At 38.6% G+C, this 14,866-nt stretch overlaps 1 protein-coding gene across 32 annotated transcripts in view; it reads right to left on the bottom strand.

Moving 5' to 3' along the window:
* Positions 1-12,161, bottom strand: part of CAMK2D (calcium/calmodulin dependent protein kinase II delta) — a 316,681-nt gene extending 304,520 nt beyond the window's left edge. For 19 of the 32 annotated variants that reach the window (XM_019025556.4, XM_019025551.4, XM_063705498.1 and 16 more), the window contains exons 1-2: positions 11,217-12,161; positions 9,533-9,627 (exon numbers count right to left, since the gene is read on the bottom strand). In XM_019025556.4, coding sequence (XP_018881101.1) covers positions 9,533-9,627; positions 11,217-11,281 — 160 coding nt within the window. In that variant the 5' untranslated portion in view covers positions 11,282-12,161. The remainder of the gene's footprint in view (positions 1-9,532; positions 9,628-11,216) is intronic. The other 13 variants (XM_055385271.2, XM_019025552.4, XM_063705499.1 and 10 more) reach the window with 1 other exon arrangement.
* Positions 12,162-14,866: the final 2,705 nt, after the last annotated feature.

Raw genomic sequence — 14,866 nt, forward strand, 5'->3', positions numbered from 1 at the left:
AACTTATGAAATAATTTGTGAATTAGAAATTAATTTATAGAGTTATTGTACGCTATTTGACATGAAGTCTTAGTCAATTTTCATTTACTTTGCCAGTCATAAGTTTCTCTTTGAAGCATGTCTATTTCAAGATACAGAATCTTATTTGGTCATGCAATTATTTGTCCACTTATCCAACAAACATTTACAAGTATCTGCAATATTAATTACTGTGCCAGGCGCAAACTAAAAGATAAACTAAGAAATGTCACCAAATGCCTGAAGGCCACAACATGTATGACTGCAATACAAAGGGAGAAATCTGGCAAGCTCCATAAGATATGAAATACCTATTGAAAGGACAAAGAAGGAGACAACAATCTCTCTGGCTAGAGAAAGTAAGGAGAGGTGGGGGAAGAAGTTAGAGACCATGGAGGAGGCAGGACCTGCACTGGATCTTAAAGGAGAGAGTACTGCAACAGTACCAGGTGTACTCACTCCATCAGGAAGATGGAGCAGGAACTTTCTCCCTCCCTGTGAACAGACTGCTTACTCCCTTCTCTAGCAGGCTCACCTAATTTATTCAAAACACAACCTCACACACCAATCTCTTCAGGAAATCTGTGAGACCCACCTCCCCAAGCCTGTCTCTGCATGCTCTCAAAAGCCCTGTGCACGCGTCTATCACAGCCCTTTCACTAACTCTACTAAATGCTAGGCTGTCATCCATACTCATAGGCCAGGAAATACTTGAGGAAGGAATGTTTGTCTTTCACCTCTGGATCTCTAAAACTTATCAAGTTGCCCAGCAAAGCGAGTGCTAAAAGATCTAATGATGAGCTGAATAAACGAATAAAAAATGTGCAACTATTATCTACCAAACCCATTTTGGAGGCTATCTAAAAGAGTTGAAGCAGCCAGGCACAGTGAGTAGCTCACGCCTGTAATCCCAGGACTTTCAGAGCCCGAGATAGGGGGATTGCCTTACACCCAGGAGTTCAAGACCAACCAGCCTGAGGAACACAGAGAGACTCTGTCTTTACAAAAAACAAAACAAACAACTACTTGGGCATGGTGCCACATGACTGTAGTTCCAGCTACTCAGGAGGCTGAGGCAGGAGGATCACCTGAGCCCAGGCATTGGAGGCTGCAGTAAGCTAGGTTCTCACAAATGCACTAGAGCCTGGGTAACAGAGAAACTGTGTCTCAAAACACAAAACAAAGAGTTGAAGCAAAAGGAAAAGAGAGTTCAAATTGGGATGGTGAAAAGGAAGAAATGAAAAAGGTGTTGAGATGGGATAAGAAAAAGAAAAAAATCAGGCATGCTTGAAAGCTTAGGAAAATTATTGTGCCATTCACAGAGGGGGAAAGTTGATGAGTTTACTGGGAATATGCCGAGTTTGGGGCTGTATTACTAACAAATAACCCTCAGCAGAAATTCAAATTATCCAGAACATTGCCTCAAAAAAATGCAAAAGTACTTATTTCCTCAACAAAACATCAAATTTTAATTTAAACACTAATAGCATAATGTGGCATATATCAACTATCCACAATTTCTTTATAAAACAGAAAATTTTGATAAATTTTCACTTACTATATTTACATTTAATAAGTTACTTTTATATAAGTTATTCATGCTTTATTTCAATGTGTATACATTATCATTAATAAAATTTTGGCCAGGTGCGGCGGCTAACACCTCCAATCCCAGCACTTTGGAAGGCCTAAGTGGGTGGATCATGAGGTCCGGTGTTCGAGACCAGCCTGACCAACATGGTGAAATCCTGCCTCTACTAAAAATGCAAAAATTAGCCAGTTGTGGTGGCACACACCTGTAATCCCAGCTACTCAGGAGGCTGAGGCAGGAGAATCGCTTGAACCTGGGAGGCAGAGGTTGCAGTGAGCCGAGATAGCACCACTGCACTCCAGCTTGGGCGACAGACGAGACTCTGTCTCAAAATAAATAAATAAATAATTTAAAAAAATTTTATCAGACATAGGAAGAAAATAATTTCCCGTTACTAAAAAAATACCAAATAAATTAAGCATTGCCTATATTTAAGTGGGTAAAATTATATACTAATATATGAGAAGTAATGTATTTTATTCCATGAGTTTACACATATACCACACAAAATAAAATAAAATACAATTTACCTAGAAAATGGCTACATATATTTATTCCATGAATGACTGGCCCACTGAGATCAGCCAGTTAATTAAAAAACCCCAGGGTATGACGAAATAAAAAGAGGTTTCTCTCCTAAAAAAGTTAGGGATGGTGATTAGCTCTCGGGGAGATACAAAGGATAGGGATCAACAAAAAGCACACAGGTAGCTTCAAAAGTAGGGAGAATGTTCTAGTTATTGAGTGGAGGCTTATTGGGTGCTTATTGTTATAAAATTAAATATATATGATATAATTATATATATCAAATTTTATGCAATAAAACTTTTAACATTCCTATGTAATCAATCTAACTGAAGGAAAATAGGAAACCTATTGTAAAACAATTAACTGTATATAAATATTATATCACAATACTTTCTCTGTGTACCTTTATACTACTTGCTGCACCTGTTATTTTTTCAACAAATATAGAACTTGACAATTTTATATTTTTCTTTAAATTGCCACATTTTTGTAAGAATTTGCTACATACAACAATGTTGTTCAAAAGGAAACTACAAAACAACAAAAATTTGTCTTCCATTGTTCACTGGTTAAACAAGATGAACCAGAAGAGTAGAACAGCTTTCTGAGTAGGTTTCTCTGGGCTTCGGTTAAGGGCTGAGTTTTTGTTTGCAGTGACAACTGAATCATTTAGAAGAAGTAATCCTAGAAACTTACTGTATAGTGAGATATTTTTAATCAGTTAATGAATTAAGTTTACCAAAATACTGAACTCCTCTTTAACCATTTTCCTACCATTTTATAATAATAACATTTTTCACTATATTGTTTTCCTTCCAGAAGACAGCATGGAGGGACTGTCTGAAACTTCACTTTGATCTTGTTACAGTAGCATTTAAAAGACTATCTTCTCTCACAGGTTGGAACTCTAAATGTATTTTCCCAAAGAAATACTCAATCCCCCACACTGCAATGGGAAGATAAAATGTAAGGCATAGTGCTTTGTATGAAGGACTCTGAAGTTTGTAAGATCAGTTAAGCACACACAGGTAAGTACAGACAGATTAAGATAAGTTCTCTCTAATAGCAATCAACAGGAGGTGACAGTGGAAAGAGTCAGAATTTACAGTCAGAGAGAACCAGATTGAAATCCTGACTCTTATCACTTACTAATTTTGAGGCCTTATACAAGAGCCTCAGTATTCTTTTTTAAAATGGACATAATATTGTTCTAGGAGGCTGCAGTGTGGATTAAATAAAATAAAGTATCTTGTAGGAGGCTGCAGTGTGGATTAAATAAAATAAAGTATCTTGTAAATATATACTTATTGTCTCATAGAAGGGGCTCTTCAAATAATGGCTATTAATATTTATATTTTTCTAAATTATTAGTAATGAAGATGGCATTATTGATTTTGGTAGTAATAAACATAGTTCTAAGGAGTTAAAATGAGACTGTAACACCAGAAAAGGGGCTCAGGTAACTAAAAAAATCAGTGATGTCACTGTGTCATTGTGTGTAATTACAATGATAGCTAAGAGATTTAAAAACAAAACCAAACAAACTTAACAAAAAAGCTGCCCTCTCTCCTCTTCAAACCTACCAATTTCCCTATGCTAGAGTAAGAGAAGTTATGGCAGATGAAAGGTCTGTGATTTCTCCTTAAGTATTGCTAAATCTCTCTCAACTGGAATTAGAGGAATTTTGTCACTTAAGAAACAGCCTACTTCATTTAAAATAATTTTATTCTAAAAATAACTGTATACTGATAATTACAACAAATTTACCATATGAATAACATAACATTTTGTTATAATCAGATATTTAAACTACTTTGAGCAACTTCCCAAATCATTTATTTAGACTTCTTTTTTCGGTTGGGTGGGGGGGGTGGGTGATACTTAAGCCCCATCTACATTATAGCTTTCAAAATTTCTTTAAATCAATACTATATGAAAGCCTTTCTTTATCTCCCTGGGCAGAAATAATCTTGTCCTCCTTTAAAAGCCCATAGTACTTTATTCATGCTTGAATTGTAATGCCATTTATGTCTTCTATTATGTTTATTTAGGTAGATAGCCTTTATTTTTCCTAACACTGTCCACTGAAATCATTTAATATTTATTAAATAAACACATAAAATAAAGACATGTGAAGATGCTTAATGATCTATAAAGTGATTTGAAATATAAAGATATGTTTTACAGTTAAAATATTGCTAATACTCCATTTAATGCATTGCAGTGTAGTTTACTAGAAATACTATTGTAACTTAAAATCTTTAACACAGCCTCTATGTAATCATTAATTACCAATGATTTATTAAAACACTGCATACATTACACCCCAATAAATGGGGAAGACTGATGTTAAAAAATATACCAATCCAGCCCTAGAAATACTATGAGTCAACCTCAGTATAAGCCCAAGGAAAAGACTTTAAAAATAAATTAAAATTCTAGTTAACAAAAAAGTTAGATGCCCAAGAAAAGCCCAGTACATGTAAGATTTCTAGTAATTCGTGATTATTACCATTAAAAAGATCCATAAAAGGTGACATATTGCTAAATTTTAATTTTTATATTCAGTTTATTCAACATTTCAATGGAAATGAGAAGTATTAATCTAATTGTCTAAACAAAGTTCTCACACAATCAGATAGAGGTTTACACTAGTTATTAATATCACAGTATGGCACCTGACAACCACTTTCTTTATTTTCTTCATTTAATGAAATACAGAAAAGAATTCTATTATTTCCTGGAAGTGTGGATATACTTTTTTTTTTATTATTTGTATCTCCTAACTAGTTCTGAAGAGCAGTAATGCTTTCATTCAATGAAAAAAGAAAATGAATGTTTAATATCAAGACCTATAGAAGAATGTAAATACAACTAAACGTAAGTAAAGGATACAAAATAATAAGGATGACACATGCCACTTCTGGGTCCATAACTGAAGAGTTGTGGAGATTCTATGTACAAATATAAAAATGATTTACTAATTTTTTTCTTAAAATGTTGTTCTTGCCAAGAAACCTTCAAATTTTAATTTGTCCAAATTGTTCCAATTTGCCAAATCAATAATGTATAATCAGAACTTAATCCATCTACATAGTCTCAGTTCTACTTCCAATTCAAGACAAGTAACCATGAAGTTGAGAAATTACAGTACTTTCTTGACTGCCTGGATGCCAAAAATAAAAGAAAAGTAGCAAGAATTAGTTTTTAACATCCCTTTTATAACATCAAAAAAGGTTACTTAGGGATATATACACACACACACACACACACACACACACACACAACATTTAGATTTTATAGATGAGGCCTAATTTTGCATACATGGTCAAGTAGTTTTATAAAGTCCTGATTCATGTACTACTAATATCACCAATTTAGGAATTAATAAAACTAGTAAAATCAAAGAATATCAAAATGACTCAACTGATTAAGCCTGAAGTTTTACAGAAATATAAAATGAAATCCCTTTTAACTTTAGCAATGGAGTAGAGGTAAAATATAGTTGTAATAACTTATTTTTTAAACCTATACTATAATGTATTATATTTTACAAAAACAGTGACTGTGACACATCAGAATCTATGTAATAGTCAAATGGTTTCTAACGATCAAGAAATACACTGGGAGATGAATGTCAAGAAGCCATTACTTCCACATAAAATATTTTACCACCACGAGGCTTTGAAATGCAAAATAAATCACAGGTACTATTTCTAAATTATCTGCCATCAGAACCATCAGTCCACTGGATTCTGAACTGCAGTCACAGCTCTTCTTGGACTTTATATAATTTGACAACAGTGTACAGTTCTAAACATGTATAAATAAACAGAATATCAAAGCAGCAGAAAAAAAGTGGCTTTTGTTAAGTACTAATCTAACTGTGCTTGGGATTAAAATGGCATAATTTCTAATTCTCATGAAAATACAAGGCAAAAATTCTATTATCACTATTCAACATTTACTAAGCATGCCCTCAATGCCCATCTAACAAAAACTTTTCAGAAGATAGAAATTACATATAAAATATAAGATGCTTGAGATGCTTCCATACTACTTATTTTCAAAATAAGCCAAATTATATATGAGTGTACCCATCTACATGCTCAGTATAATGAATGTTCTATGCATGTACATGCTAACACAAAAGGTAAGAAATCCTTCAATTGATTCAGAGTTCCCCAAATATGGTATGTATGACTAACAGCTGAGACGAAATACAACTGAAACTGTCTGCTGGAAATCCATTAAAATCTAGGCACAGAAAAATGCCTGGTTGATAGTATAGTTGGATGCGCAAATTTATGCAGGAATGTAGCCAAATTTTTGGCAATTCCCTCATGGTCTTAGATTTATTAACAATAGCCCTTTCTTTTTCAGCTGTAATGTTACATTTAAAGAACATTAGTGGAGTTGGAGGACCTGCCTGGTCTTTAAAACAAATAGACTAAAGGCTTGGGTATACAGAGTCATGGAATTTCAAATACAAACAAAAATTTGCACAAAAAAAGTATGCTCCACAAAAGCTTCCATATGCAACTCTCAAAAATCAGTACCTTAGAAAAAACAAGCATACTATTTTGCAATTCTTTCTACATTTGCCTTTGAACATATTCATCATTTTAAAAATTTTTCTGCAAAAATGATTTGTATCATCTTCTCTGAAATTAGTGTTATTAAAAGAATTCATAGGTTAAGACATATCCTCTTAATATACTACTTCACGGATTTATTTTCAGTATTTGCTTGTTGTTAGGAGTAAATTAAGTACTTAACTCTTACAGTCATTTAACAACCACATTTGATTCTCGTTACTCTGTACTGAGCCCCTTCTATGCTCTCAATTCTGTGGAATGTTGTATCAAAAAATGAAAGCATAGTATTTTCTTCTTCAAGAGTTTATAATTCAATATGAGTACAAGTTAAACAAACGTATTCATTCAAAGCCACAAATATCTACAACCAGCTCTGATTAGTGTGACAATATAAAATAAAATTGTTGACCATTTTGAAGGAAAAGTTCTGTAATTTTTCAGGAGAACAATAATAAGAGGTAAAATTGACACAATACTTTGCAGCTTAAGAAATGATTCTCATTGAATTCCCTGAATCCTCAGAACACCCCATGAGACTCCATGAGTATGATTTCCCATTTTACTGATGAAGAACCTGATATCCAGAAAAGGAAAGAGACTAAACGAAATTTATGCCTAAGTAGTAGAGCGAAGATTCAAACGTAGTTCTCACAGCTAAATCAAGGCTGCCATTGGATTTATAAGTTCTTTCATAAAAGTAATCTAATTTGATCATTATGACAACTTTATTAGATAATAATAGCAGATAATATTCATTGACTGCATATAGTGGGGCAGGTGCTGTTCTATGCTATGTTAATTCATTCATTCCACACAAAACCCTATGAGGAAGGGTTCTGTTATTACTCCTATCTTACAGATGAAGAAACTGAGGCTCAGAGAAACTAGTTAACATGCTCAAGATCACACAGCCAGTAGGTATGGGCAGCAGAAGTTAAACTCAGAGCTTCTGGTTGCAGCATTAATAATGTTCTTCACCACCAGCTCACTCTTAGGTACATTAACATACAACAGGTTAAGAAACTTGCCCAAAGTCACAAGGAAAAAAAATCGCAGAGAACGGGCAAGAAGAATGTCTCCTAACTCTTCACCCTAGTTCCTTTTCCTAAGTAGAATAATGAAAATCATTACATTCAGAAGTGGTAAAAAGCTTTGGGACATGTAGGTAGTTCTTTGAAGCAGAATATGAACAAGTAAGGAAACACTGGTGGAGTAGCAAGGAGAAAAGATTCCATCAGGCCAAAGAAGGCTTCTTCTCCACAGATTGAAGGGAAAAGAGAGTAAAATGTATGTGATCAGGGATAAGTACATTTGTTATTCCGATTTAGGGAGGACAAATTCAGATGAGTGAAGAGGGATGGCTCTAATTAAGAAAGTTAGTAAAAGTGAAGCACTACACTGATTTGTTTTGAAAGAAACACCACCAAAAATCTTGGAATAGGTATTGTAATGCTTTCAAAAGAAATGATACCCCCACCACAGCCAAAAGTATCTAGCACACAGAAGGAAATAAGAGAAGCATTGAAAGATTCTAACTACACATTTTCATTTTTTTAAATTAAAATGTCACTTATAGTTTAGCAATTCCTTTTCATTGTTAAAATCTTTCTGTGGAGTAGAGACTAAGAGAACATAATTAACATAATATTCTTCTCATTAGTTTTCATACAATGATTCTATGGTGCTGGTTACTTTGTAGATCTTTCTCAGAATCATGTCAAAATCAGATGAAGGAAATTAAAACAACAACCCATGTGAATGGATAAACTAAAATACCAACCTAAACCTAAAGTGCATGTTAAAAGTAGAATTTGCAATAAATATGGAAAAACTAATCATGGCAGAGACCGAAAGCAATGATGCCAGGATTTTGGTAAGAAGCACTTTTGAAAAGACATATTAAATGAGGAAAACTAAACCTAATGGAATTTCTTCTCTCATTACTTAAAATAAACCAGGTCACTGAGATGAGCTTACACTATGGTATTTTGTTCATTTTCATTTCATTTTTATTTCATCAAACCATAAATTCCCATGGAAATACCTCAGACACGTGCCCACAATAATTGGAATGCCTAACATTTCAGCGTAAGTACTTTTGCATGAGTTCTACTAAATAAAAAGAATGCAGTGAGAGCCCTCCAAGTTTTTTGGTTATGTCAACAGCTATTTTACGAGTATGAATTATCTCTGTACCTATAAACTACATGTGTAAAATACATTACATGAGTCTGTGTGAAGCCTTAATGCGAAGACCAAGGTCTGAGCTGCACACAGAAACATCAAAATAAAACTAAACTTCCTAGACTATAGCAATCATAAATTTTCTTACCAAAGCTATTACTGTTAAATATACCTTGATGAATTAAGTTCAAGTGTAACTACAATTGAAATGTATGATTCAACTGAGCTATGACCTACTTCCCTCTCAAAAGCAAAAGGGAATTATGACAGTTGTGAGACTTATATTTTTCCATTCCATGGTCTAAAAGTTATTTTATACTTAAACTATAAGCAAAATGCACCTGACATTTATTTGCTTTAAAATATAGTTATTCATGCTATTGCTCATAGGACAGATAGAATTTTAATAGCAATGTATCAAATAATAATTATATCTTTCCATGTATTTTTAAGCTGTACAGACCAAGAAGCATTCAGGAAGAAAATAATCTCAATATATGATACCTAAGTCTAAAATTCAGTTATAACCACATGATATATTTACATACAACAGAACCTATAATCAACACGACAAATACAAAATTAACCAATATATGTGGTTGAAAATACCCACCCCTAGCAGAAAGCTTTTTGGTGTTGATAATTTTGGCAGCATATTCTTGTCCAGTAGGAATTTTCATACATCTTCTCACCACTGAGAATGCCCCCCTGGAAACCAATAATTAGCAGGTCATTAATATAACAGATATAATATTTCATTAAAAATTTATAAAATCTGAGCATTTTTATTGATTTTAGTGGATTGCCAGTGAAGTACAGTAATATCCAGTAAATGAACAATTCTTCCTGGAAACCCAGACTTTCTTTAATGTTGAAGAATAAAAGTAAATTTTATTTAACTGGGAGCACACATTATTAATCAACAAAATGAAAGGAACTGCCAATTATGACCGCTCTTGTTTGCACAAGAAATTTGAAAACATTTTACAGTTCACACTCACAGCACCAAATGCTCTGAGAAAAACCCTGCACAGAACAGAGCAGACGAGGAGCAGCAAAAAAATCTGCTGCCTACTTATTTTGGTAGGAAACAAAAAATTAGTGTGGCTCCAAGTAAGTAAACATGACGATTATTTTCATTAAAATATAAATCTTGAGCACATTAGTGTGGTTTAACAAATCCTGGTATGGTGATTTCTCTATGCCTTGTTTTGGACTGGGGGAGGGGAGAGATTTGAATTAAGCTGCTCTTCCGACATATTCTCCATGTTTTAACACCAGACAATATATACATATGTAATTTTTATTACTTTTAAAAATATTTACCTTTCCTTTAATTACAGTATAAACCAACAACATACATATAAACGCACTCCTTTCATAAAAGTAACAGTCGAAACTAGTGAAAGAGGAATTGGGTTTGGGTTCCATGCTACAAAAATCAGCATTCACGGCTCGGCCCCTAGGTCCCTTTGCATAAGTCCTCAGTAGGTCTCCTGCCTCCTTCCCTAACATCTCCAAGTAGTTCTGCCAGTCGGGTGAAGGAGGTGGTTTTACACAATGCTAGGCTACTCTTAAGAGCGCTCTCAGTCTCCAGAGGGCTTTTCCGCTGCCTGTATAAATAAATCCTCCCAGAGAACGCAAAGATGCACACGTAAATCCTAGGAAGAATGATGGTGAGCCGTAATCTGGTGCAAAGAACAACACTGGATATAGGGCAAGGGGTTGGGTTCTGTTGGGTGGCCCTTTTCCTGGACAGAACAACTACTGGATGCGAAATAGACTCTATGCCAAGTTGAACTTTCGGCATCAATAAATATGGCACCGTCTGAGGCTGTGAGTTCTCATCAGTACCTGGGTCATACGGCCGACACGCCGGCTAACCAGGAGGCATCTCTATTTACAGAAAACATGATCTATGTTGCATTTTACATGGGTTCTAATTTCCTCTCCAAACACACATTACACACAGGCGCGCGCGCACACTTCTCAGGATGACAGCTACAACTGCAGAGATCGTAAATTCACTAAGTCTCTCAGTGCAGGAGGGTGGGGGACCGGGAGAAGGTGGGCTAGGGACCATCAAAATGAGCCACAGTTGGAGTAAGGGTCCTACCCCTTCTGTGCTCCCTCCCTTTATTAAGACAGCACCTTCCCCAGAGCTGACAAACCAGGGGCCCTCCTCCCACTCCTCTCCCAAACTCCCTCGCCCCAAGACGGAGGCCGGTGGGTCGGGGGCAACGCGACCCGCCCTCAGCTGGAAAGGGGATATGCGGATGCCGGGCAAAGGTGCTTACTTTCCAAGCTCCTCGAAAAGCTGATACTCGTCCGTGAACCTGGTGCAGGTTGTGGTCGAAGCCATCCTCGCTCCGGGCTGTGCCCTGGCTGGGAGCGCGACGGACCAGAAGCGAGCAGAAGCGCGGCTAACCCCGGGACTGGCCCCGCGGCGCTGTCACCCAGGGCCGCCCTTACTTTCCTGGTCCGAAAGTAGCTCGCCCGCGAGGGAGTGTGCGCAGGGGCGGGGCGGGAGGGGAGATGACCAGAAAGGGTGGCGTGGGGTCTCCTCCCCACGGTCCGCCGATCCTCCTCCTCCTGCGGGCCTCGCTTCCTTCTTCTCCACTGGACGCTCCACCCGCCCCTTTTCCAGTCCCTGTCCCCAAATGCAGGGGGTAAAGTACTCAAGAAGAGGGGGCCGGGAAATGGAAAAACAGCCGGGCACGGGGCGAGTGGCAAGCAGTTGCGAAACGATCCGCACTGGAGCAGGAGGAGTAGAAGCAGAGGGGAGGGAGTCCGAGGGGGCGGAGGTGGAGTGCAGCGGGGCCGAGGCCGCGGAGCCCAGAGCGGACAGCCTGAGCCCAGCGGCAGCTGTCAGCAGGCTCAGGCGCGGGGCGCGCCTGGGCTCCGGCGAGCGTGCGCGCCCGAGGCCGGCTTCCCTCCGGCGGGCAGCAGCGGCTCTGGCGAAGCGAGGCACCTTGGCGGCCTCGCGCTGCTCACGAGCCCGGGCTGCTTCAAGACGGCGCGGCGAGAGAAAGAGCGCTTGGCTCAGGCGAAGCCTCTTCTGCCGTCCCCAGGCCTCCGTCTCCTCCCCCGGCGCCTCCTCCCGCCGCTCCCTCCGCCTGCCAGCACCCCCTCCCTGGCGAAGCCCCCTCCTCGCTGGTCCCACACCTCCCTCTAGCGACTCCAAGCCTGTCGCTTCGTGGATCTCTCGCACTCCCTCCTTTGGTTGCACACACGAGCACACTAGTCTAGGGAGAAACCAGGTGGGTGGAGGAGGATGTGCGGGGGAGAAGACTGGAGGTTTGGGTGAATGAGGCGAGACGTCACAGTTACTCATTTAAACCCGCACTGAGAAGGCTGCCTCAATCTGGGGCTGACTGAGCGGGAAGATGCAGGGCAACTCGAGGATGGCCCGGGGCAGCCGCCCTGGGTCGCGGAAGCCCACGCCCCTGTTTTGGGCGCCGGGCAGCAGGGACTTCTCCAGGCCGGCTCCCGGGCCACGACACCCGGTGGGCCAAGCAAGGGAGAGCAACCACTTCATCTCCACGCCGCTCAGAGTTGACACAGCAGGGGCCGGATGTGGGCTGTTCATTGCTCTCAGAGAAGGATCCCAACCCTTCCCACAGCCACCAGCGACTGTCGGGGCAAAACCCAGCCTCAGCGGGGTTCACTGCGTCGCCAGCTCCCCAGAACCGGGCGCAGGTTTTCTCCCTCCCCCGCAGCCCCTTCTGCAAGGGGCAATGACGGCCCCTGAGCCACATTTCACTTGCCACCTCCAGGCCCACCTCCCCCGCTGTTTTCCAGGATGGTGGCTGAGACTCTGGCAATCCCCAAAGGCCTTTGCTTTGGCTGTGAACGTTAAAAGAATGAAAGCAAAAACTCCGCCGCACAACCACACCTTCCCTTCCCTTCTGAGTAACTCCTGTAACCTCAGTAAGTTCTGATAGTAAGGCGAATTCTCGCGATATTTCCCACTCTGGCGGTCGGGGCGAGGTAGTAGGAAGGCTGGGTGTCGGTCACGCGACCCGGCGGGGGCTGACGTCATTCACATCACGTGAACACGTCTAGACTGTTTCGCTTTGCAAAGAGAAAAAAGAAAAGGGGCGGTCGTGTGTGCTTTTGCTTTCAGCCAAATAGTGGCAATTGAGTGCACTCCGTAAATGGCTATCTGGAAAAACCATTTAGCAGTTCAAGAATGTGTCCTTCCCTTTAGCATATCTGCCCTTGTTTTCAGTAGGAGGAAAAAAAAGTATGCATTACAATTTAAAATAGATAAACTGCTACCGATTGCTAGAACAACTTCTGGGCCCTCGTTCCAGTTCTCTTTAATGAAACTATGCAATTGCAAATTTAGCCGCAGACCAAAAACAGCGTTATGGACGGTCTTTTTCAAATTACTGCCAATTGTTCTACAGCACGGGACTATAAAAACCTTGCAATCCTATTGCTAATTTGCTCGTGGTATTACTTCATAGACAAAATTTCACAGCTGAAAGATAAAAGATAACTTGCAGACACAAGAGAATCTAAGATTTAAAGGCGCTGCTGCTTGCTCCCAAAGACTGCTACTAATTAATGTTACTTTGTGGTCATAGATAATCCTAATTCCTTTTTTCCTGATCTGGGGAACGCTTCTGCCAATGAGTGAGCTTTTTACTGAAGTACTAAAAATGTTCACAAATTTTAACGCTTATTACAACAAAATTGAAGTTCGTATGTGTTTTGATCCCCAGCCATAAAAGGCAAGACATAACTGTGTAAAATGTAGTGCTATAGAAAAAGATGATACCAAGAACTGCATAAAAGAAACATGGTCTCTAAATATTAATAATTGGGCTATAAATTGAAAAAAAACACAATTTGGTCTTGGCTAAAGATTTGTAATATCTGAACTATTTAGCAATGTGGCTCCAAGGTGATAATGAAATAATATTTTTCCCTGAATCTAAGAATGAAACAGAAAAAGTAAAATTAAAACAATAAATAAAGGTAATATAAAAGTTTACATCTGGGAAGAAAATTGTTTCTTAAATATTCAAGTAATGAAGTCTACATAATTACAGTATTTATCTCAGTTATTTAAACTACCAATAATTGTAAATGGTTATAATTGTGCAGTACAATAAAGGAAACATAATTGAGTTTTAATACTGATGTATTATTAGACAATAAATGTGTACTTTTTTACAGCAAACACTGCTTAATCTGTACGTACTCTTTCTTTGATTTATATTTTAGACTAAATATTTCTCTTATTTGAACAAATATTTACAGTTATTTCTGAAGTTTGAACCTCCTTAAAAAGTAGTCAGATTAGCTGGGCGCAGTGGCTCACGCCTGTAATCTCAGCACTTTGGAAGGCCGAGGCGGGTGGATCATCTGAGGTCAGGGGTTCGAAACCATCCTGGCCAACATGGCAAAACCCCGTCTCTAATAAAAATACAAGATTAGTCGGGCATGGTGGCGTATGCTTGTAATCCCAGCCACTTTGGAGGGTGAGGCAGGAGAATTGCTTGAACCTGGGAGAAGGAGGGAGATTGCAGTGACCCAAATTCGCGCCACTGCACTCCAGCCTGGGCAACAAGAGCAAAACTCTGTCTGAAAAAAAAAAAATAGTCAGATCAAAGACTTTGTTGTTGTTGTTCTACTTCAACATCATTTCAGGAATAGCTACAAAATAGAGTTAAATTCTAAAAAGTGTAGAAATGTAGACCTATAAACATAATAACACTGGATGTTAGTGCCAAATGTATTTACATTTCATTATACATACCTTACTAACTGCATGTCTGATGAACATGGTAGAGAAAGTTAAGAGAGAGAGTTAGTGAATAAAAAGTTAGTCATTAAAGTTGTTGAAGATAATAAGGCAGGCTTTATTCAAGGGGGTCCATGGTGATCAGAACCACTGCAACCAGGTCTTGCAGGAGGAGAGAGAGATTGGACTTTA

The sequence above is a fragment of the Gorilla gorilla genome, chromosome 3, assembly GCF_029281585.2.
Source record: "Gorilla gorilla gorilla isolate KB3781 chromosome 3, NHGRI_mGorGor1-v2.1_pri, whole genome shotgun sequence".
Classification (NCBI taxonomy): domain Eukaryota; kingdom Metazoa; phylum Chordata; class Mammalia; order Primates; family Hominidae; genus Gorilla; species Gorilla gorilla.